A 24,217-nucleotide genomic window follows, 5' to 3' on the forward strand; every position below is an offset into this window, starting at 1 on the left:
TCAATACAGTTCATCATTAACATGGCTATATATAATCATGTTCTGACATCCCTTAAATCCCCATCATGTACAGTACAGGCCAAAAGTTTGGACACAACTTCTCATTCAATGTGTTTTTTTATTTTTTTTTTATTTTCAGGACCATTTACATTGGTAGATTCTCACTGAAGGCATCAGAACTATGAATGAGACACATAAATGAGAAACTTTGGCCTGTACTGTATTTTAAACTTGTTATAAAAAAATTCGGAGCATTTAGAAACACAATGTTATGACTGAAATCAGTTTATTACAAATGAGATGTTCTTTTTAAATTAAATACATTCTAATGCGGTGCAAAAGGTAAAATGTGAAACACTTGTGACATTCATAGCAATAAAAATAAAGAATAAAAATGTGACAATCAATAAAAGAGCAAAGACATGAGCAAAACAGCACTGTAGCCACCCTTGGTTGTGTAGTCGTTGTGCTGTTTATCTACATATTTGATCAGCGATGTGCTTGTCTTCTTCAACGGCTCACTTTGGACGTTCATGCACTGCGTTACGTGGTGACAGTAGAAGGTAGGGACATCAAAGCTCTTGGCCACACTGACGACTTGACACAAAGCAACGGTTGCACTGTGTGCATGAACAGCCATTCACACAGACACTGGTTCTAAATCACTATCGTCCGATGCAACAGAAAAATGTCTAAAAATTATAAGGGGGGGGGGGGTTTAGAATAATAATTACATACAGCAAAAGTAGTTAAAGCCTGCCCTTTTAAGATCTAAATACGATGCATGAACAAAATGTAAGCTGTGAAATTTCAGCCGCCCACCAGAATCAGAGGTGCTTTTTAAAATGGAAAAAAGAATAAAAAGTGCACATTTGGTGAACTAGCCAGATCTCACCTACATACAGTACACATGCACATCAGACAAAATACTTTTACTTCTATAAAAGCAAAGATTACAGTAGCCATTGTGCGCACACACACTGACATTTGCTACTTGGTTGCATAAATGTAAGAAAACTTACAAAAGAGCTCTGCAGACTGAAGCCTTCAAGGACGAAACTGAAAACCTTATTTCTTACAGGTCACGTGAATAGGCTCCTCTTAACCTTCGTCTGCGGGACATAAAAGTCATAAATGCCGACACTGTACTGAGCAGTGTAGAAAAATCAAACCACAAATCAATTTTTCCACACACAAAGACAATTAATCTTCATTCAGACAGAAGGTTGGGAGCTGATACAGCGACACATTTGAAAGCATAACTATTCCAAATTGGTCTAAGCCTATGCACTATTAAAAGAAAAAAATATTTTAAACTGATGCCGTAGGAAATGTCTATCATTGTAAGTGCAACTGAAATGAATACGATCATTTTTCTGTTGTTCGCAAATGAAAAAGTCTTTTTTTTTTTACAGAGGTAGTGACAGAAGCAAAAATTGAAAAGAAATACCAACATGACATGGTTTGAAAAACATGAAATAAAGAGCTGAGAACAAATTACAAAATCACTCTAGTCACAGTAGACATGATGGCTTCAAACTTTTTCCAGTCACGATTCAACAGATTATTTTTTACATACAGTTTCACCAGAAGAAGAAATTGGTCATCTTCAACCTACTGGGAAGAAGTAATCTAGATCTTTTATTTTCATGTAAATTCATGTGTTGCGTTGCTGAGGCAAATGAATATTTAATAAATGCAGCAATTTTCCATATCCACGTAGGTGAAGCGACTTCAAGTATATAATTAAATGTATAATATACAGTGCATTTCACTCAAATTATCCTGGCCTCGAAATAAATAAACATTATATGTGAATTATTACTATTCACAGGAACGACCAAAAGCCAAACCAATTTCCTCCGCTATTTTACACCAACATCTCACTGCAGCAGCACACATTCAAAAAACTGGCCTTGAGACACATATTAAAAAACCCCACAGAACTTTAACAAATCTACCAGAACATTCCTACACACAGTCAACCCTGAACCCACAAGAGACTCGCACACTTTTATACTCCCACAGTCCTGATCTCCAAACACAGGAAAATGCCCTAGAACCACAAGATTTACTTTTTCTTTTTAATTATACCCTATATTGATCAACCTAATCTGAAGCAAAATGTCCTCAATGATCTGAACGGGTCTCTCAAAGTTGAACAGTGGGAATGGTCGGCAGTGGTGGCCTAGCAGGTAAGGAAGTGGACCCGTAATCGTAAGGTTGCCGGTTCAGATCCCATTGAGCGAAGAAACCGTCCCCACGCGCTGCTCCCTTTCATGGCTGCCCACTGCTCACCAAGGGTGATGGTTAAAAGCAGAGGACACATTTCGTTGTGTCAACGCATGCTGTGCTGCAGTGTTTCACGATCTTTCAAGTCCAATGGTCTTTCAAGTCCAATGGTCAAATCCAAGACAAAAAAAAAACGTACATATCAAGACCTTCGAGTATTGTGAGTTTTTGGGGCGATGCAATGTGTAAAATAAGCAGATGCGGTTTTGAGGGCCACCTATAGGATCTTCTCTGGAACTGCAGCTGGGTCCGCCACAACAAACCAACACCAGCCACCGGCCGATTGTATATAAATTCCGTGCGTTTTCATGTTAGGCAGCCCCTGTTACCGGCACAAATACTTTTGAAAAGGCCGTTCTCTGCTTCTTGTATTGATTTAAGGCTTCGCTAAATATCGGTTTTGGTCAGAGCCTCACCATCAAAGGTCAGCTGATATATTAGATAATGAAAAATGTACGATTTCTAGTGCAGTGATAGAGGAGTAATATCTGTCTGTATCTGTCCATAGTCTGTGGAAGACACTTTCTCTTGCGCCTGAACTTGCAACATTCAAGTAAAATAAAGTGAAGCATTAGCATTAGCATCATTCACCATAGCCAACAATCCAATATCAACTCAGGGGATTATAAAAAGAAAACACAAAAAGGCTTTTTTTCTTCTTCTTCTTCTTCATTTATCCCATCACATATCGTGTAGGAAACACACTCGGCGGAAATATGTATCACCGTACATACTTCACATGCTACACTGTTGTTCAGGCCAAGGTTTTGGCAGCATCTCCACATACAACACAAGGTTTTTTTTTTTATTTTATCTTATAAAACCGTGACTCAACATGTGTGGCGCAAAGACGACGTCCCCTCATCCGTAAACTCTGAACAAAGCGCAAAATCCAGCATACGAGTATACATACAGCGTGTAGACGAAGCGGCAGGTCGGTACTTTTAAACATGGTTTTGCCTAAGAGCTTGTACAGTGTGCCAGCGTGTCTTTTAATTGATTAATACTCTGACATCTAACGTCGATACAAAAAAAAAATGGATTAATGAATTGTTATTAGAGGAATTACGAAATGTACCGTGACAGACTCATTTGAGACTCAAACGGCCCTCTTGCTGCCGTCGCTGATGTTGGCGGACCTTGGGAAACCGCCGGTGTTACTGCTGGTCTTGGTCTTGGATGCAGACCTGGTGGTCCCTGCTGCTGCAGGAGGTTTGGCGGTGGTTGTTTTAGGACATCCGCTGGGCTCCACAATGGTGTTGATCACTGATGGTGGGAAAGTGAAGACGTTAGGCATTGGAACCAATGTAGCAAATCCATTCAAGATTCAAAGGGACGATGTTCTTCTCTTACCTTCTAACTGTTTCTGAACTCGTCTCAGTTCTTTCAGAATTGAGGAAATTTCCTGCAAATGTTTCCACAATGAAGAACACACACACACAAAAAAAAAAATCGCCAACAGCCCTTTACGTGGTGCTCTGATGAAAGTGTGGCACAGTTAGCAAGACATCAAACCTTGTTAGATGTTTTCAGAATGGGCACTTCATTTTCAGCGTTGATCTTTGCTTCAATCTCTTCCCAGATGTCAGTTTTGCTGTGGAACAGGACTCTGAGTGGAGAAGACAAAGAGGTTTCTGTGATTCCAGGTTCTGAAGAACAGCACATGAAGACCATGGCCACTCACGATTAGTGTCACTTACTTCATCTTCTCAGCCAGTTGCTCTGTGTTCTCCCGGATAGCCTGAGACAGCTGCGACACTGGATTTAGCATCAGGTTGTCCAGAATAACCTGCAGGAAATACAGCGCTGATATGAGCAATATTACATTCTAAACCATCATTATAAATCATCAAGAGCTTTCAGGAATATTCTGCGTCATTTTGAAATGCCGTTGTTTTCCAGGAATAGAAAATATTTTCACAAAGTGTTATATTGACAAAATATTGATAAAGTTAGGAAATAAATGATGCACACCAAGGTACATTTGAAGGAATATTCCACTTCTAAACAGCTATTTCCATCTATCATATTTATTTTAAATTGACTTATTAATTTCAGGAAAGAAAACAAAAGGCATCGGTAATGCTGGTTCTTGTTGGTTCCCTCTGGTGGTAAACCAGGAAACTCAGCGGTTACCAGTTATTAAATAAGTTATTATTCTTAGTTATTATTATTAAGTTATTATGAATAATAATAGTTATTATTTTTATTAGTAGTTGTTATTCGTCTTAATCCTAGTTATTATTCTTGATCCTCGATTGCGTGTTTGACTGCAGTGGATGCCAATAACAATAATAAATAATATTCATGTGACAGGAGTTAAACTAGATCAATTCTACTGGATTTGAATGTGTCATAATTGTAGAGTCAAATCTTCTCTGAGGTGGTCCTTGGTCTTGGTCCATTAAGGAAGGGGCATCTGGAATAAATGTTTTCCACCATCGGGAATTCCACTTCGGGAATTTCTTTGTCATTTCCTTAATTGTGACATGAATCTGAAGGAATTGTGAACACAATAAATAAAAATCGCACCTCTTCCCTGTTCCAAGGACGCCGTTTAGTGTCGTGGTCATCGTTCATGTTGGAATCCTGGTCCATGTAGGCCGAACAGCCTGGTGGGACTTTCTGGTAATTCAGCCCGGCCTCGGGGATATGCTGCACTAACTACACGCACACAGAGAATGAAGAGAAACATCATAAAAACATGCAGCGAACGTTCATTCACTTCGGCATTTGGACAAACACGGACAACAGGTCTCAGAAGGCTCGGAGTTTGCTTGGACATTCCAGACCCAAAGCAAACGCAGTGTTATGGTAGTGAGGACATGCACGTAAAGCAAATATAAAGAAACCACTGTGACTTTTGCTTGCAGGAGCCAGTTCAGAGCGAAAGCTCGCGTGAGTTGTTATGCGAGTAAAAGAAAGTAAAACTTCACAACACAGGATTTACAAAGTGACCACTATGGAGAAGACTGCAAAGCCAGTGAAAAGGGGAATTTTTAGGTGTTGCCAGCCAATGAAACTACAGAACTAATATAAATGTCCATGAATGATGAATTGAGCACCTGAGATGATGGGAGCCCCTGTAATGATGCATATGGCCTCTGTACAAAAGAGAAGGAAGAGATCCTTGTGAACATCTCAAGACTTGCTGCAGATCCATTTCCAGGGAAAAAAATGGAACAAAAACGTTCAAGAAACTAATGTGGGAGATGGACAGGCCTGGGTAGTTACATGGTTAAAATGCATATATAAAGTCTTAATTATATCCGAGTGGTTGAGGTCCCATGAGGAAGGCCATTTTATATCATCCTAAGATCTCCAAAACCTTTTACTGCAGAATATATTAATCAAAATTCATTAAATAATTAAGTCTAATTTTAATACCTTTAAAAATTATATTTTATCCAATATTTTGCCCAGCTCTAATACTGTATCCCATTACATTTACATTATGCTTTATATTTTTGTGACAACAAAAGGTCAACAATGACTTTTAAGACTATACAATATACTGGATTGCTGACACAGATCCCTATTCGCCAATCAACGCTTTAGTGTAGCTGCAGGTTGAGATGTTTGAGGCAAGCTAGACTAATGTCTTTTCTGCAAAAACAAGCTTTGTAAAAATGAGCATGCTCAAACCAGCAGGCAAAAATACAACCCATAACATGGGCAACTCAGCATAAATGTTTCAAACTGTTGCATAAGGTTCTTAAAAGACTTGATGGTGAGCTCCACTACCAGTCAAAAGTTGGGACACACCTGTGGAGGCTATGCTGAATAACCAAATGCAGGAAATAATCACACTAATGTAGGAAACAGCACAATCATTAAAATTTTTTTTAATGAGTGAGGCAAGAGTGTGAAATGCTATCACTAAATATACTAAATATTCTGCTTTGTTTTCAATTATTTGCTTAATACATAACCTCATATGTGTTGTTTCATAGTTTTGAGTCAGTTTAATTTTGTTCTACATGTAAAAGTCATGCGAAGAAAAGACCCTTTAATGCTGTAGAATTTTTGGACTGGTAGTGAATAGATTTTAATTACAGTACAGCACAGTAATCATAAATTAATCAGAAAGTCTTCCATTAGTAACCTCTAGCAAGTTTCAACTGCAAAATAAATTCTCTGGACCTGGTTGGGGTGTTTAGATGCCGTACCTCTTCCCGGGCAGAAATGGTAGAGGCAGGCGTGTTGGGCATGGAACCAGGAGATGTGGTGGTCCCCATGCCTGAGCTCTGGGAGTCACCATCCCCGGCCACATCATGGATCTCACGAGCGAGAATGGCCAAATCCTTTGCCAGATCCTGACTCAACCTAAAAAAGCAGCATGGAACATCATTTGCATTTCATAACTGAAGACTTGAAACATCACATCAAAAGAAACACTTTCTCATTGTCTTAAACTCAAGATGCCGAAACAATCAAGCACTCTCATATGTTTAATGTAGAAAAAGGTAACCCCTAGAGCAGGGGTCTCAAACTTGCTGCCCGCTGGCCACATCCCATAAGATCACTTTAAATAGATCTATTATTATGGCCAGGCAATATGAAGCGCTGATAATACACAAACTACAAATCCCATAATGTCGTGCTTCAGTTGGCTTGCCGAAGGCGGTTTTTGCACTGCAGCTGAATCTGCACAGGAGCAGTTTCCATGTCGATGGCAAACGGGTTGCGAAGCACCTCAAAATTTTAAGTCACCAAAGCGGCGTGCGATTGTTGGCAGTTCGCACTGCATTATGGGATCTGTAGTTTGTGTGTTATCAGTGCTTCATATCTCTGGGGCCATAATAATAGACCTATAAGTGACCTAAAGGAATTTACTAAAGGACACTGAATCAAGTACCTGGCTATCTCAGCGCTGTGGGTGGACCAGTTTTGGTAATGCTCGTTCTGGGCTTCGTCCTCCTCCGGTTCCAAAGAAATCGATTCGGGCTGAGCCTTGGCAGCCTGTGGCGTCTGGGTGGATGCTGATACGTGTAAACCCTTCTGTTTCTGGGTGCTGGAGGATGCTGCAAATTCTTCATCAGAGGTAGAGGAGTAATCCGAGCCCTTCTGTCTCCGTCTGGAGCCTTTCAGTGTGTCAAGAGGACAGAAACAGAACAGAGAGAACACAAGGTCCGAACCGGCTCACTAGCAGAACTGATTTTTGATTCATTTTTTGATTTGATTCATTCATTGACGCGCTAGAATACTAACTAGCAGGAGCGGTGATATTACGAACACTCGGGGTTCTACACACGCACAGCAGGTGAGGATATGAACCGACTGTCGGTGTGCTCTGCTGTGTGAGGGCGGGACTCACCAGCTGCGTTGCTGTGACTGGTGCCGCTCGACCGGGTTCGGACGGGAGGATGCTTTCCCGCCGCCGCGGTTCCCTTGCTCGTCCCCTGCTTCGGGTCCCCATGGGAGGTTCTCCGGCCAGGAGCGGCGGCCTCCGTCGCGCGAGGCGCTGCGGCCGACTTGCCTGGCGTGGACTCGTTGTCGCTCGGGGCAGTGAACGACCCGGTGCGTTTGCGCGGCATTGCCAGCACGTCCAGCCTGGACATTTTTTTGCCATCGGCCGGCGTCCTGCCGTGATTGGAGCTGTGGGAGTCCCGGTCGGTTTCGCCGCCCTCGTTGTCCGAGGCCTCCCCTAGTCGGGCTCGTCTCAGCATGGAGGCTCGGGTAGGCCGAGGCGCCGAAAGGCTGTTGGAACGAGTCAGAGCCTGCTGGGCGGCTTTACCGGCAGCTTTGGAGGATTCCTCCTTCGGCGACGAGGCGGCGAGTCTCTTGCGAGCGGAAGAGCGCGAGCCGGACTCGTGGTCGGAGGAAGCGCTTTCCCACTGCTGCTGGTTTTGGGCGCCGTCAGACAAGTCCAAGGAGCCTCGGTTGCCGGCACTGCGGCGGACCTGCAGGCGTCTGGAGGACTCGGCTTTGGAGGCACCGTCGCCAGCAGCGTGGCTCCGCCGTTTCTCGGAGAGCTGCTCGCGAGCCGTCGGCTGCCGGCCCTTGTCCTGGATGGACGGGCTGGACGAGGACTTCTCTTTCTGGAGGGCGCTGATGGACGGGCGCTTCTTCGGCGCGGACTGCGCGGCGTTCTTGCTGCTCACCATGCTGACGGTGCTGGCCGTGTCCACGTCCGACTCCCCCGACAGAGAGTCATCAGGCTGGCTGGGAGAGCTTCCTTTCGTCGATTCTTCGATCCGGCCAAACACCTGGCAACCTTCAGCCATGTCCAGCTCCCTCAGGGCCGGGTGGCTGGAGATATGAGGAAGCCTCTTTATCTGGACCTCGTCACTGGGCCTCTCTTTGGTGAAGCTCTCCTGCCTGACAAAAGAGCCCGAGGACGGTGACGTGTCTTTGGTGGGCACGGCGTCCCGGTCTTGTGTTTGGAGGTTGGGAGCCGAGGCATTGGGCTTGACCGTGCGTCTGGGTTCAGGGCCACTGAGATGCCGGATTAGAATGGTAGTCGGAGGCATTTTCGGCGAAGCGTCTCTCTCAGCATGAGAAGCCACCGGGCTTCGTGAAGGCTCCTGCCTGCTTGAGCAATCATCAGATCCAATGTAGAAGGAGGTCGGTTTGGGGGTTGGTAACGGCAACTCTGGTGACTTGGCCCAAGAGCTGTTCTCTCCATGCGAACCTGCTCCTCTCCTGTTCTTCTTTTCCAAAATAGAGCCGTCATCGGACCGGCTGGTGTCACTCAGGCTGTCGTGGTCGACGTCGTCATGCACCCTCAGCCTCTGAGTGGATTCCTGTTGTCTCGGTGAACCAGAGACTCTCTCTGGGGGCCCGTGTTCTAGATGTGGATCGTGATGGAACAGGATGCTTGGAGTGGAGGAATCGGGTTTGTCTGTCGGAGGAACCTGAGGCAGAAGACGTCTTGCCCTTGTGCCCTGGCTGGTCTCTGACTCTGAATTCTCTACACTTTGGCTCAGGGTCACTGAATGTCTCACTCTTCCATCTACAGAAATATTTGACAATATTGAGGTAACATTATCCTGCATAATTTGTACAATGTTTCTTACTTTTAAACATTTTTCAGAATAAATTTGATGTGTGACTACAAATGGCTAGAATATCCAGAATACTGCATTTCTTTGAATAATATTAAAGTTGATTTGACCTGTTACATCAAAACAATTTTTTGTATAAAATCAGCCAACTTGGAAACACAGATTTGCATACTTTAGGAAAATTACTAATATCAAATCCCATAATTTTCCCATAACATTAATGCCTACGTTCTTCCTCCAACTACTTCACTGAGAATGCATTTCATTTGTTTCTGACCTCTATCCAGCTCTGCTTGTGGTGGAGTACCCGGTGCTCCAGGTTCACTGTAGCTGTCTGCCAGACTGGCCCACCGGGAAACCCATTTTGGACCGCTCATAGCCTTAAAAACAAAACAATAAATCAATAAAAATGACATTACATATTAATGGGGGGGCTGTCAGCTGCAGCATTGCTTCTTCACTGACCTGCATGGGATCCACTCCATGGCTGGAGAGTTCAAGGCCCTGGACGGTCGCTGATATCAAATCCACGGCGCTGTGGGTGACGCCGGGGTGATCATCATTCTCATCTTCAATGACAGGCCTGTACACCCCCAAGGTTGGGCCGCTGTATTCAGGGGAGTCCAGCACCCCAAACACCTGTCGGGGTCAGATTATACATACATGGTTATACTGCATCTGTAAATTAACACAGGACTTCTACTCTCCTTGGTAGTGAAGGTCTGATGTTCGACTAAAGTTCTAGTAATGTCTGTCACTGCTAAATTTACTCAAGTAAAGAGCATGTTTTACCTGGAGCCAACAACACTGTACAAATGAGCAGTGGGGGGCAAAAAAAGACACGTTGCAACGCAAAAGCATACGATTCTGACAAAAGGCTCAAAAATACGAGAAACTTAATTTCTTTAGAAATGAAAATGTTGTTGTTGCTCCGGATGTACATGAATATAAATGTACCACTCCATATTAAATTGCATTACTTCCTGTATATTTTACTGCACTAAAGACGAAAATATTTTATGTGAAAGTTGACAAATTAAAAATGTTTAAACACAGTGCTACACACTAAGTGTGAGACTTTACATCCACTGTAAGGATTTACAAAAGAATCTTTTATAAACAGATTTTAAGATGGGAGGAGCCCAATGATTGACGGCTTTCGCACATGATACCACAATATCATTCTGGATAATTTAAGACGGCCCCCTGTCAAAATGTCGCATGTGCATCATGTTTTACCTGCTTTTTATTTTCACTAAATCCTGAGGACGCCTTTAACGATACATTTGCAAACACGCCTGAGGCTTAGTGCAATATTCTTAGGTTCACTGGGGCAGTGGTGGCCTAGCGGTTAAGGAAGCCACTGAGGTGCCACTGAGCAAAGCACCGTCCCCACACACTGCTCCCCGGGCGCCTGTAATGGCTGCCCACTGCTCGCCAAGGGTGATTGTTAAAAGCAGAGGACATATTTCGTTGAGACAGCAGATAAATCCTGGTTCCTGACAACTGCTAAACGAGGACTCAGAGGACTCAGCATGAAACAAACCAGAGGGTCACCACAGCCACCACCACCGTAACAACTACAGCTTCAGAGATCTTCAAGTGGACCACTAACAGCATAATGCACATGTAATGTAGACCATGACTGGACTACACTCTAAACTTCTCCAACCCTACATCTGTAGGACTTATTATTATATTGTACAAATCATCACCAGCCCTGCACCGACACCATTTGCAGGCTCACTCTACCCTGGAAGGGGGTCCCTCTCTGTATCACTCCTTCCCAACATTTCTCTCTCCTAGAGTTTTTCCTTGTGTGCAGAAGTGTGGGGGGTGTCAACTGTAGGGCCTGTCAAAGCCCATTGAGACCTCCTGTATGTGATTTTGGGCCATATAAGAAATAAATGTTGTTGTTGTGTGCTGTGTGCTGTGCTGCAGTGTTTCACAATGACAATCACTTCACTTTCTCGTTCTGTACAACATGAGGAGAAGCTGGGAGCTGACCTGGTCGATCATGCTGCGGGCCTCCTCCACTTCCTTCCCTTGGGACTCCGTCTCGATGGTGTAGGTGCCTGCGTCACTCAGGCTGTCCTCCTCCTCAGTCCTCGCCGGCCTCGATGCCTTCAGCTCGGCATCGGCGCCGCCGCCAGCGGGCAGCGTGGACGGGAGGGACTTGGCAGACTGGCCCGGGGAGCCTGGCGGGCCACGCCCTGCCGCTGGAGCAGAGCTGAGGTACTGGGGCTGAGGAACAGGCGGGTACTGACTGAACTGCGAGGGGGAGGAAGGGTAGGAGGCGGAAGAGGGTCCCGTGATCTCCGCCGGCGACGGGAGCGTGGTATGCGAGGGGGACGCCATCATAACCGGTGGCGCCGACATCGGCGGCGGCGAGCTGTTGTCGATCCCGCGTACAGCCGCCGAGTCCTTCAGGAACTCCGCGGCGAACTCCTTGGCGAGCTGAGACTTCTTGCCTATGCTGCCAAATGGCTTGATGGTGATGGCCGGCGAGGAGCGGGACGACGGGGACGAGAGCGAGGTGCTGCTGCCTCCTCCGGGGCTCAGCGAGTCCTCCGTCTTCTCCCGCTTGAGGGAGCTGGACCTCTGGGGGACATGTCCGGAGCCCTTCAGTGGCACCGTCATCTGCTGGGTGGGCGGGACGTGGCCGTGGACGGAGGCCGGCCGCTCCCCGCTCTGGCCGCCGCCCTTGCGGCGCTCCAGCTTGGACTTGAGGGCGGAGTACGTGTCCGTGTGGGTGGCATTGTGGGTGAAAGACTGCGAGCGCTTCTTCCGGGGGTTGTCGTCGAAAAACTCGATGATGAAGGCCTGCTGGTGGCTCGGGGGCTCGGGGGGACACGGTGTACCCCGCGTGGCGGCCTGCACGTCCGGTGGGGACTGGGGTGGCGGGACGCTGAGGGAGAAGCCGGTGGGAACGGCGAGCGTTGGTGGCGCCGTGGCGACAGGCTGCTCAGGCCTCGGCGCCGAGTGCGGTGTTGGAACGGACGAGGGCGAAGGGACAGAATGGTGGGACTTCTCTTGCAGGACAGGATCCTCGGAATCACTCTGGGTGCCGTCTTCATGGTGGTGACCTGTGGGCCAGTGGTGGACAGTAAGGAGCTGTCTAGCTTTTAAAAACGTCACTACATTGTGTAAAAATCTGCCGCCCAATTTAATTCGATTTTTAGGGCAGAAATACATGAGTAAAATACAGAAATAGATCACATGCTGTGGTAGTAGCCAGGTAACCAGAAGACCCAGGTTCAAACCCCGCTTACTACCATCGTGTCCCTGAGCAAGACACTTAAACCTGAGTGTCTCCAGGGGGGGACTGTCCCTGTAACTACTGATTGTAAGTCGCTCTGGATAAGGGCGTCTGATAAATGCTGTAAATGTAGATGTAAAATATGCAGTAGTGACTAGCATGTGCCTTTCTTCTGAATTTATAATATTACACGTTGGTAGTTATAATTAATGTCGATCTGTAATAGTAAAGGAAATCCCATTAGTGAACACATGTGTACTCCACATGTTAATTAAACTTCAGTTTGTAAGTGTATTAAACTTAAACGATATACATAAATCTTGACCAAAAAAAAACAAAAAACAAATTTTTTTACAAAATAAATGACTGGAATTGACATCACATTACTTAAAAAAAAGTCTGACCTTTGAGTGTCTTGATGTGCATGGCCAAGTCGCTCTTGGTACTGTAGGCGTCTTCACACGGCGCCCGCCTGCGCATCATGCTGACATCGCTGTGCACCAGCCAATCGGCCACTTTGCTCTCGGCGGACATCACCTCAGTGGGCGCTGTGACCAGCGGCTTCATGGGCGCCAGCGGCTTCATGGGCGCCAGCGGCTGCGGCTGCTTGCCGCGCTGACGTGACGAGAACTTGGTCACGTGGTCTTTGATCTTGATCTTGCCGGGTGTGCACTCGTCGAACTCTATTGTGAAGGAGGCGTGGCTCTGCACGATAGGGGGCGTGGCTGTGGGTGGACCGTCTGTGTCTTTGGTGGGAATTTCGTTCAGCTCCACCGCCGGCGATTTGCTGTGGGTCTGGCCCTCCTTGGTGGGGATTTCGAAGTAGCTGGGCTCCCGATGATAAGGGTAGACCCCCGCCTTGGCCTGGCCTTCTCGGTACTCAGGGATGGAGCCGTTGACTTCGGGCTCGGGGTTGCTCGGGCACTCTTTAGCCATTTCTGAACACAACAAACCGAGTCAGGTGGCTTCAACAGCAGATTCACAACCGTTACTGAGGTGCTGTTTGTCTTCTTAGTTTTGTTTGAAATGTTGCTCTTGCACTGTCTGTTTGCGTATTTGCACATTTTCACATATGACACTATGTCAGTCCGTAACTTTGTTTAAACGTTATTTGTAGCATCTGGTGCAGGCGTAGCGTTGTTTCGTTCCACTATTTTCTGTCTAACCTGTATGTCCAGTACAGGCCAAATGTTTGGACACCTTCTCATTCAATGTGTTTTCTTTATTTTCATGACCATTTACGTTGGTAGATTCTCACTGAAGGCAACAAAACTATGAATGAGCACATGTGGAGTTATGTACTTAACAAAAAGTGGAGACCTGGACTCCACAGTCACCGGACCTGAACCCAGTCGAGATGGTTTGGGGTGAGCTGGACCAACAAGTGCTAAACACCTCTGGGAACTCCTTCAAGACTGTTGGAAAAGCATTTCAGGTGACGACCTCTTGAAGCTCATGGAGAGAATGCCAAGAGTGTGTAAAGCAGTAATCAGAGCAAAGAAACTAGAATATAAAACATGTTTTCAGTTATTTCACCTTTTTTTGTTAAGTACATAACTCCACATGTGTTCATTCATAGTTTTGATGCCTTCAGTGAGAATCTACCAACGTAAATGGTCATGAAAATAAAGAAAACACATTGAATGAGAAGGTGCTTCCAAACTTTTGGCCTGTAATGTAGCTGAAAGAGTACAACCAAGAGCTACCTGGGAGCATATCCTCGGACCTTCGAGCGTCGCTCAGTTGACCTGCCTTGTTCCCAGACTCCTCCTCGCCCCACCATGACGGCTGGCCATACAGGGGCGTGGGCCTGGACACTGTGGTTTCTGGAGAAATGCGCAAACAGACTGACCACCTGCTTCCCAATCCGTCTGTACACGAAAACCCTCCAAATACACCACTGATACCACAGCTGAACTCAAATTCATTCATATACAACATAATAACAATTCTTAAAATATAGTTGTATTATAATCTGACATCTAGAGAGATGATAGTAAAAGTTAAAATCCAAAATCCGCTGTCCATACTCAAGATAACAGAGATTTGAGGCCTATTTACATAAATTCAATATTCAATATTTGGGAGCACATATGAGCACATGCTGAGGAATAATAAGACCAGTCAGTCCATCAACATCCTTGAAGGAGCACCAAGATGAACAGTAACACTACCTGAGAAGCTCTTGGAATCCATCTTGTCCAGCTTGGCCCGGTCGTCCAGTATCTCCTGCTTTTTAACTTCAGACGCCTTCAGCCCCATCTGGAGCTGACTGGTGTACTTCTCGTGCTGAAACAGCAGAGGGCACTCAAGTCAAGAGAAATAGCAAAATTCATTGATGAAGGATGAAACATTTGAATAAATAAAAAAAAAACATGATCATACAGCTTTACACACAATTTATACACTTTATAGACAAAAAAAAAGACAAAGATAAGAACAACACACCTTGAGTGCTTCTTCTGGCACTTTGTGCTGACTCCTCTCCAGAGTGTATACATGAGAATGTTCGGTCCGGGTTAAGTTAATACCCACTTTCATTGACTAAAATTTTGAAAAGAGTTCAGATGCCAACAGGGGCATAATGTGCAAAAGTTTTAAAATTAAGCCCATTCATTTGGATTAAAAGAAAAAAGCAGGCTGTGCTCAAACATCACACGGTTGCCTTTCAATTGCATCATCTGCCATCTGTAATCATTTCAGAATTCCAAACTGATGGAGACAGCATTTTTACTGAGTCAAACTCTCAGTCTACTGTGTGGAGAGTTCCGTGCAGAATTAGGATCAGTGAAAACGGCCAAAACCTTTTTTAAACAAGGGTGTGGAAGGATATCATATCCGAAGCGGACCACGTCCGACAGCTTCAGTGTAATGTACGTTTGGTCTGGGATCCGGAGGTCGTTCACGAAGGTCTGGGGGGGGAAATAAAATAAATCCTGATAATACTCACATTTTATCAGTAGTCTGCTCCCTTTAATTCTGTTCCGTTCCCCCGGGGCAACATTTGAACAGTACAGACCAATGTTCGCCGGATAATTCACAGGTTTTAATATTAATCAGGCCATTCAAATAGTTGCCAGCTAATTTACTTTAGTTGTTTTACGTCTTCATGTTGCTCATGTCATTCATGTGTTCCCTTAAAATATTAATTTCAACACACAGTTGCTTTATTTATTAAAACAAACCATGACAATAAAAAAAAATCGATCTCTCTATCTGTCACCGGTGAATGAAACGGAGCAGCTACACTCTCTTCAGATATGTGTCCGAATGCAAAGTATCAGCAGTCTCGGTCTGTTAATTGGTGCTATTGACCAGGCGGCGCCTTCGGGTCCGAGGCTGAGGCTGCGTCAGCACGACATCAAGGGCCTGCTGAAGTACTGTGGACTTTCAGCTGGCTGATCTTGGTAAGATCTCCCGTGGCAGTTCGTGGATGCTTTCAATACGTCCAAAACGGCATAATTTAACAGCAATGCTGATGCTACCGTTGAAGGATATGCTTGTCCACCTTACCCCATTGAGGCTGCCGAGGTCTTTGACAAGGTGTTCATCAGTGGCAGGGTTGTAGTTGATGACGGCATGCTGCTTATCTACACTGCGGGACTGCAGGGGGGGGAGGAGGCAAATAAGTGAAATAAGTGATTTGTCATGAAATATACAAATATGACCAAATTAAAGAGCAAACACTTTCAGAATGCTTAGCCAATACTGCTAGATTTTTTTAAAATTATCATAATTGTGACTATTTCAGATGACCACAATCATTTTTGCATGGTTATTGGATCAATTTCTAAACACAAATGGAATATTTTTGCAACTATTTTATTGTTTTAGGGCATACAATGGTGATAGATTAATAATGTGTTTTCCTCGATTTCCCAGAAGATAAAATAGTTTCCAGGAAGTTCTGTGAATCTCCTATAAGTTAAATATCCATGCATTATATCAATGCATTAATGGTAAACAATTTTTTTTTTTTTCATATGTTCCAGCATTCAATGGTAGATCTTATTCATGAGGTGTATGTGTGTTATTAAAGTATGGCTGGCTTATGGTAAAATGAACACAAGTGAATCACAATTTTTGGATAATCATCGAGAAAAACGCACAGTGCATGGTACATAACTTCTACTGACGGTCCTACACTACAAGTTATGTCTACATATGCAAGGGTGTTGCTTTATGTAATTTCTATGCGAATGACCTCTCCTGCTACCTATTTGTATTTGTATTTGAACACATTTATTTTAGTGATTAATCCTGCTGCTCCTGATCTCGTTTATCATTCCAGTAAATAATGTAATTATGGTGCGTGTTTTTAGCAATTTCATTTGCAGCTTAATACAGTAATGACTGATGACACAAGGTTGAACAGCAAACTGGACAATTGTACAATTGATATCATGCAACAGTTCAGATGCAAGAAAAAATAAACTGGTCGTCATGGTAGAACCCATAGGCTCAAGAGTCGTGCTGAGAGTAAATACCCCCCTCCAACACACACACACACACACACACACACCATCATCTCCATTAACCACTCATCCAGGCCCATTATCCTTTCATCCATCTTAAATCTACACCCGCATGAATATGGATTGTGTAGCTGCAGCTGTGTGATTGAAAATGGGTCAATGATAAGGCACCAGTTACAGTAACGCTGTGGATATGGTGCTAATATGTCTATAGTACATCTGTACAGTATTTACATTTGCCCGCATATATCAGAGGGACTTACAACTAGTAGTTGTACAGGGACAGTCCCCCCAGGAGTCTGGGTAAGTGCAGTTTGAACTTGTAGCCAATATACATAGTGACATATATACTGTGGCTACAGTGGTTGGCAGTAGCCTGTGAACCAGAAGACCCAGGTTCAAACCCCACTTACTAACATTGTGTCCCTGAGCAAGACACTTAACCCTGAGGGACTGTCCCTGTAACTACTGACTGAAAGTTGCTCTGGAAAAGACCGTCTGGTAAATGCCGTAAATGTACAGTGATATGTATGTTTTATATGTATGTATGTATATTTTTTAATTCTGTTCCTTATTTTGTTACTTTACAATCTAAAACATATTTTTCCTCTGTAGTTGTACAATGACTTGTCGATCATCATATACTACATTACCACAGGACAGGCAGACATGTTAAGATGAAGATATAAAAGAATTATTAGGTCACTAAGAGATTTTGCTAAGGCAGCTCAAACTGAATTAAATTTCAATAGTCGCTCAACCCTAGTTTACAGCATAATAAAACACGGCCCCAAAAAGGGGTTAGGCTGATATTGGATTGCACATAAAATAACTATAATTCAGAATATCTGATTCGTTGAGAACTACCTAAACAAAACATGTGATCATGGTTTTAAATTTCTGTGCAGTCCACACTATCCTAAACTTTCAAAACGTTGTTCAGCCTGAGCCGACACCCTGGCCATAAAACTGCAGAATTCATGGTTTCATTGATTCAGCAAACCGATGAAAATACAATTTGTTGCTGTTAACCATAAAAAGACAAATTAATGATTTTATTGATATTGTGGCAAAGAAAATGATCATGATCAGCAATAATTCTGGTACAAATGCTGATAAGATGGAGAGCACTGGTATTTGAAAGTGCATTGATAAGGTGGGAATCATCCCTGGATGGAAACTTCCATTCAGCAAGATGGCCTCCACGGTTGCTATTGGCAACCACTGTTCAGCACTTCATCGGCAGTTCAGTTCAGGTAGCAGCAGTTCATCAACAACATGGTGAGGTATCAGACATCATTCGCTGACCCTGAACAAACCAGGAACTCCTCAGATGGCCTCAGAATCAGGATGGATCTTCACCTACACCAGAGCATCTCACCTGCAGCATAAGCTCACAGTCCTCTCGGCCCACGAAGATCATCTCCCTCGGGAGACGGTGGCGGGTGCCTGAGCTGCTCACCAGGAACCACGACGTCACGCTCATCTTCAGTGATCTTCTGAGAAACCCTCTCGCATCCTGAGTCAGATGAACCACAAAACAACAAAGAAATAAATATATTTTAACATTCTCCTGGTTTGTGTGAAGGCTCTGGCTGGAACACCGTCACCAAACCACTAATTAGACGAGTGACTGATGAAGAGCCCCCCCCCAACTGAAGTGAAGGTCACTCGTGAAGGTTATCCCAGGACCCAGATCCCATACACACAGCCCTTCGGCAATGATTATTACAAGATGCCACTCCAGCCAGCCCCAGAATTCCACCCCCTCTCAGAAGGAGGGTGCCATTACTCCCCGCAAGCAGGGGATAGAAAACCGGTCGGTGGCCATGCAAGACCAAATATGTGTTGGGATGAAGTCGGGGCTGCATTTACGCTCTGGGCAGCCGCCCATGTTGTCCAAACTGCTACAGTATAAATAAAAGAATAACCAATGTTATGACCTTTGCCATATATTTTAAGTACTATTGATGTATTATTTTAAACACTTTTAAATAGAACTTTTAATGATTCATTTCCTAATTAAGGACAGGAAGGCAGCATCAGGCCAAGTTTAGTTGGGATGGATGAAGATGGAAATGAAGGACTTCCCCATTGAAAATGACAGGCAACCATTACAGATGCTGCAACCCTCATCCAGTCACTAAATATTTCATTTTCAGGACCTGAGTACAATGTTGATGAGGCTATTTTTGCTAATTATTAAAATGCAGCCAAAAATGAAATGTGCCACAATCCAAATCATAACACTGGGACAAAGGCTCCTTGGGATAATTCTGGGGATGGTGGACTGTAAGCTTTTGTGATGCAGCATTTTGATTTGTAATTAAAGACAACACATCACATTTCATCATAAATGCATTACTTAATGCATCCATTCATTACACATGAACAACAATTAGATGTTATAAAAGCAGCTCATGGGAAAAGAGAACATCTGCAAGATTTAAGGAAGAACTACATGAACTACAGTCCAAACCACACAGAACTGTTCAGAAATGAGAAAATGAGAGCACTGTTCCTGACCAGAAGTCATTTTTACCGCAGAACATGAGCATGAGACCTGATCACCTGGTGGACTCTGGGGTACAGGGGTGCAGGGGTGGCTCATTTTAGGATTAAAAGAACACAGATGAAGGTCCGAAACCACTTTAACACACATCTTGACCATTAAACAAGAATAATTCGTCCAACATTGACTGACCTTGTTGACATCTGGGTCCCTTTTCACCCTGAGCAGTGCCATCCACCAAGTCACATGAAAATTTCACGCCATCAGTCAGTCAAATCAATCAATATTTATGTGTGCAGTGCTTTTTTACAACACAAATTGGCACAAAGCACCTCGTGTTAGAATCGGGCTGAAAGCCCCTAGTGAGTAATCCAAAGGACACCATTTTTGCTCCTCTTAGAATGATTGAGTAAAAATCCCTGCTGTACGCTTGATGCATTGCCGCACCATTTCCCCCCATTTAAGTGTGATCATGCAGAACAGTTTACCTTCGCTTGTCTTGTATTAATCAATCCGTGACATAAAATTTACATGTAAACATGTTAAAGCACAAATAAAGTACCATTTCTATAAAAAAATAGTAATCAGAGCAATCATGAAATAAAACAAGACACGTAATAAGCATTTTAAGCATGTCTCTTTCTAAATGGGGATCAATAGAATATTGAATAGAATACCCCGAATCCAATCAATAGAAAGGCCAGGAGGAAAGAGAATGAGACGTTTGAGTTTGAGCTCAGATCCAATGATGGCTCCATTACATGGACACACAAAACTCCCACCAGGCAGGAACCGACAGGAAGTCCTCACGTGACACATAAAAAGCCCAATTTCAAGGCTCTAGAACCATCCTGGACACTGGTGTAGGTGTCTTTAATGGACGTGACAAAAGTCACTTCATCCTCATTAAGTATAGGGCGGAACACAGGACAGGGAACGGCCAATGTACTACAGTTGTGACACATCAACAGAGTGAGTGAGTGAGACTTGTCAATCATCGCTGTTGGCTCCTCTCGTTTTAAACGTTGTATATTAACCCACCATTCTTTGAGGCCCTGTACATAGGAAACCCATATAAGGGAGCAGGAGGCGGGGCCGGGTCATAGCCTGTTGGATGTCAGTGGGCCGTACGTCCATCAAACAAACGGCCTAAAAAACGCCAGCCTGACCGGATTGTAACAAATTCACTTGAAGCACTGGGTCGGCAAAATGGAACGTCCATTCACAACAGGAGACTGGCGGTTGCACGGCGACCATTCCTGGAGGAAGCTGACCAGATTCTGACAGAAATGTCACGTACAGTCCATATCTGACTTCCACGTTGGCTCCTGGCAGCATCCTCAAGCCTGCGATGACATTTCTGCTCTGCTCACCCATGTCTGGGAGTCGGCGCGTATCAGCGTAACCGTCTAACGGGTGCAACATTTATGCAACCCGTTTCAAAAGCCCCCCAAGGATATGCAAGTTCGCATTCCGTCACGATGAACGCCCCGTCACGCTGCCGCACGGATGCAACAGCAGATGCAGCCCTATAGATCTCAGCGCGCAGGAGGTTGGGGCGTGTTCTACCGGACCAGACTGCAATGATACTTCTCCGGGGGTCTCGGCACCTTGTTACTACGCATGCATCGCATGCTGCGAATGTGGATTATATATTTCCACTCAAGCCCAAATCCCAAGCGTGCAGGCTTATAAATAAAGACTTTATCTGCCTGTACTGACCTTGGAATAAACACGAGTGGACGAAGAGCCAGTCACGTTCTGACTGACAGCTGTCATCATTTCACAACGCAAAGCAGAGCTGAAGAGGACGTTTGTCAGGACGGATGAAACATTAGAAATGATAATAATAGCCCGTCCACGCGCCACCAGTGACACTACAGCATCAGAGATCAGCTCGCTGCAAACTGGTATCATTTATCAGGAATTATTTCAACTAGTTAGAAGTATTCTTTGAGATTTCAATTGGACCCGTCTAACTAGAAACGTTTTTTCAACGTGCGTTTTGGGGTGTTGTTGGAGATGCACTACAAAAAAAGAAAAGAAAATGAATAAATTTCACTGGTTTCTCTAGGGAAAGTTCTGGATGAAGTCGTTTGTGTTTAACGATTTAGTTTATTGTCATTAACTGTTGTACATTCACAAAAATGATATTTTGCTGGATTTAACGCCGGAAACAGATCCAGATCACACACACACACACACACACACACACACTGCACATCTGTCTGGAGAGGCGATCTGTCCCATCCGTGCGTCTGGCTCCATTATCCTACGTGGCATGAGGACGCATTTCCATCACACCGACCAGAAGAAAATTATAATAATAATGACTTAAAACGACGGGTAATATTGACGAGTGACGATAATTACGCGCATCTCTCTGTGTGATTCAGCATTTTGTTTGCTTGGTTTCCTCCAGCGGTTCAGCACGGCGATGAAATGTGATTTTTTTTCTTTTCTTGGTTAATTATTACGCGCCGCGATGCAGGCGGACCGGGCGACACCGGCGACACCGGCGACACCGGCGACCCTGCCCCGTCCGTACAATACGAGCCAAAGCCGCCGCTGTCGCGCAGGCCCTGCGACAGTCCCGACCTACCTACAGCAGCGTCGCCGTCCGCGGGTCCAGATCAGCGGGGATGCGGCACCATCGCGTCCCGCCGTCCGACAGGCTCCTTTATTCACACGCACACGCACGTATACCAAATACATGCATTTAAAATACATAAAAGGGGAGCGACAGGTGACCGCGACCCACCCAGCATCATCTGCCGCTGGACCCGCCCCATCACGTAAAACGGCCACACTCGCAGCCTCACGTGGCTCCGGGGCCGCGTCGGCGGTGACGTCACCGCTCTTTGTCCGGGCCTGAAAATGAATATTAATTAGCGCCGCGCTATCGGCACCTCCTGCTCATTCCGAGACTGAGACGCTTGCAGGTGAACGTATATTTTTACAGACATATAGATAGATATTTATGTTTCGTTGGATGGAGGAAGGTCAATTGGTGGTGCGATGGCCGTTTCTGATTGGTCCTTCCGTCAGACCACGCCCCACATAACGTCGAGAGAAATAAAAGGTAAGAACGATGAGGATGTTGATTAGTTATCACCTCTGCCCACGTGACAACAGGCCACCGATCCCAGACTCCCCACCAGAACTGGGCGTGGCTCGCACATCTGTTTCGAACCCAGGGCCCTTCTGAATTCTTGCTGCAAATGGCTAATTCTGGGTTCAGAGTGAAGACTGAGGATGTGATCATTTTCTTGATCAGAAGATGGACCATGGTCTCCAAACTGAAGATCACCTGACTGCGTCATACCTCTTTTGCAACTCCGGGCTGAAATAAACGTTGAGTGGGTTTATGCCACTTCATGAGTTAATGCCACAGCAGATAAACTTAAAATGAAAAGGTGCTTAATTCAAAAAAGCATTTTTGGACCGATATGCTCTTCAGAATCAGAATCAGAATCGTATTTATTGGCCAATGGTGGTGTCTCTCAAGTACAATGTAGGAAAAAACAACAAGAACAACAATCAACAACAACAGTGTGCAAGGGTGTGGTGTTATTGTCCAAGTTATGGATTGTTTCTGATTTATAAATAACTATCTACTTTTTATGAATAAATAGGCAAAAAACAAACTAAATCTTATATACAAGTGTACATAAAGTGCAGTGTGCAATGATGGAGGTGATTTACAGTATCAGCTGTTTAGGAGGGAGATGGCGAGGGGGAAGAAACTGGTCTCGTGTCGGCTGGTCCTGGTCTGCAGGCTTCTATAACGTCTGCCAGAGGGCAGCAGGTCAAAGAGCCTGTGTCCAGGGTGTGAGGGGTCTGAGATGATTTTCCCTGCCCGGTGATCCTTTCTGCTGACCGTACAGTCCTCTGCAGTCTGATCCTGTCCTGTTTAGTGGCTGCTCCATACCAGGCGGTGATGGAGGAGCACAGGACAGACTCAATGACCGCAGTGTAGAACTGGATCAGCAGCTCCTGTGGAAGACTGTACTTCCCCAGTTGCCTCAGGAAGTACATCCTCTGCTGGGTCTTTTTGAGGATGGAGGAGATGTTGGTCTCCCACTTCAGGTCCTGGGAAATGGTGGTGCCCAGGAACTTGAAGGTCTCCACAATTGACACCGGGTTGTCTGATATGGTGAGGGGGGGGGGCAATGTTGAAGGATGTCTCCTGAAGTCCACCATGTTCAGCTCCAGGTTGTGTTAACTGCACCAGAGTACCAGCCGCTCAACTTCCTGTCAGTATGCAGACTCTGAAATTGATTTACATGAAAATAGAGAGACTCACAAAATTATGAATGCTTTGAAATGTTTGAAAATTGCAAGACAGTAAACCTTGTTCAGAGAAATGTTCTTTATTTCACAAAAGCTGGTGTTTTCAGTCATTCAGTCACCCATCAATCAGTCAAAGGTGGAAATGAAATAACTTAGAAGAAAAAACAAGGTTTAAATATTCTCTTCACCCTGATACCTGTAGTGCAGTCAACAGGGTAGGGTAGGTCAGTAAAACACTTTGGCTGATAATTTTGGGGAAAAAAAAAATTACAAAACATTTTGGAAAAAAAAAAAAAAAGGGAAAACAATGTCAATTTACATTCATCAAGCATGTCAATTCTCAAAATAGGAGTAGAAAAAAAAATCCAGAGAGATAAAT

General features: G+C 44.7%; 1 protein-coding gene across 5 annotated transcripts; it reads right to left on the reverse strand.

Annotated features, from left to right (window-relative positions):
* Positions 1 to 269: 269 nt before the first annotated feature.
* On the reverse strand, positions 270 to 22,412 carry cep170bb (centrosomal protein 170Bb). Of its 5 annotated transcripts, none has more exons than XM_028953277.1 (20): positions 22,307 to 22,412; positions 18,415 to 18,552; positions 16,072 to 16,161; positions 15,392 to 15,470; positions 15,007 to 15,065; positions 14,733 to 14,847; positions 14,265 to 14,384; positions 12,963 to 13,496; positions 11,307 to 12,385; positions 9,765 to 9,938; positions 9,577 to 9,679; positions 7,610 to 9,247; positions 7,151 to 7,376; positions 6,462 to 6,618; positions 5,358 to 5,396; positions 4,825 to 4,956; positions 3,993 to 4,081; positions 3,808 to 3,901; positions 3,646 to 3,697; positions 270 to 3,558 (listed from the first exon to the last, which is right to left on the reverse strand). In XM_028953277.1, the coding sequence occupies exons 2-20, from the start codon at positions 18,517 to 18,519 to the stop codon at positions 3,392 to 3,394; spliced, it is 5,052 nt and encodes a 1,683-aa protein (XP_028809110.1). In that variant the 5' UTR covers positions 18,520 to 18,552; positions 22,307 to 22,412; the 3' UTR covers positions 270 to 3,391. The 5 variants fall into 5 exon arrangements, with proteins under 5 accessions (XP_028809110.1, XP_028809109.1, XP_028809107.1 ...); XM_028953276.1 differs by having other exon boundaries at positions 22,152 to 22,333; XM_028953274.1 differs by having other exon boundaries at positions 22,148 to 22,333.
* Between the last annotated feature and the right edge of the window lie 1,805 nt (positions 22,413 to 24,217).

Source organism: Denticeps clupeoides, chromosome 14, assembly GCF_900700375.1.
Source record: "Denticeps clupeoides chromosome 14, fDenClu1.1, whole genome shotgun sequence".
Lineage (NCBI taxonomy): Eukaryota > Metazoa > Chordata > Actinopteri > Clupeiformes > Denticipitidae > Denticeps > Denticeps clupeoides.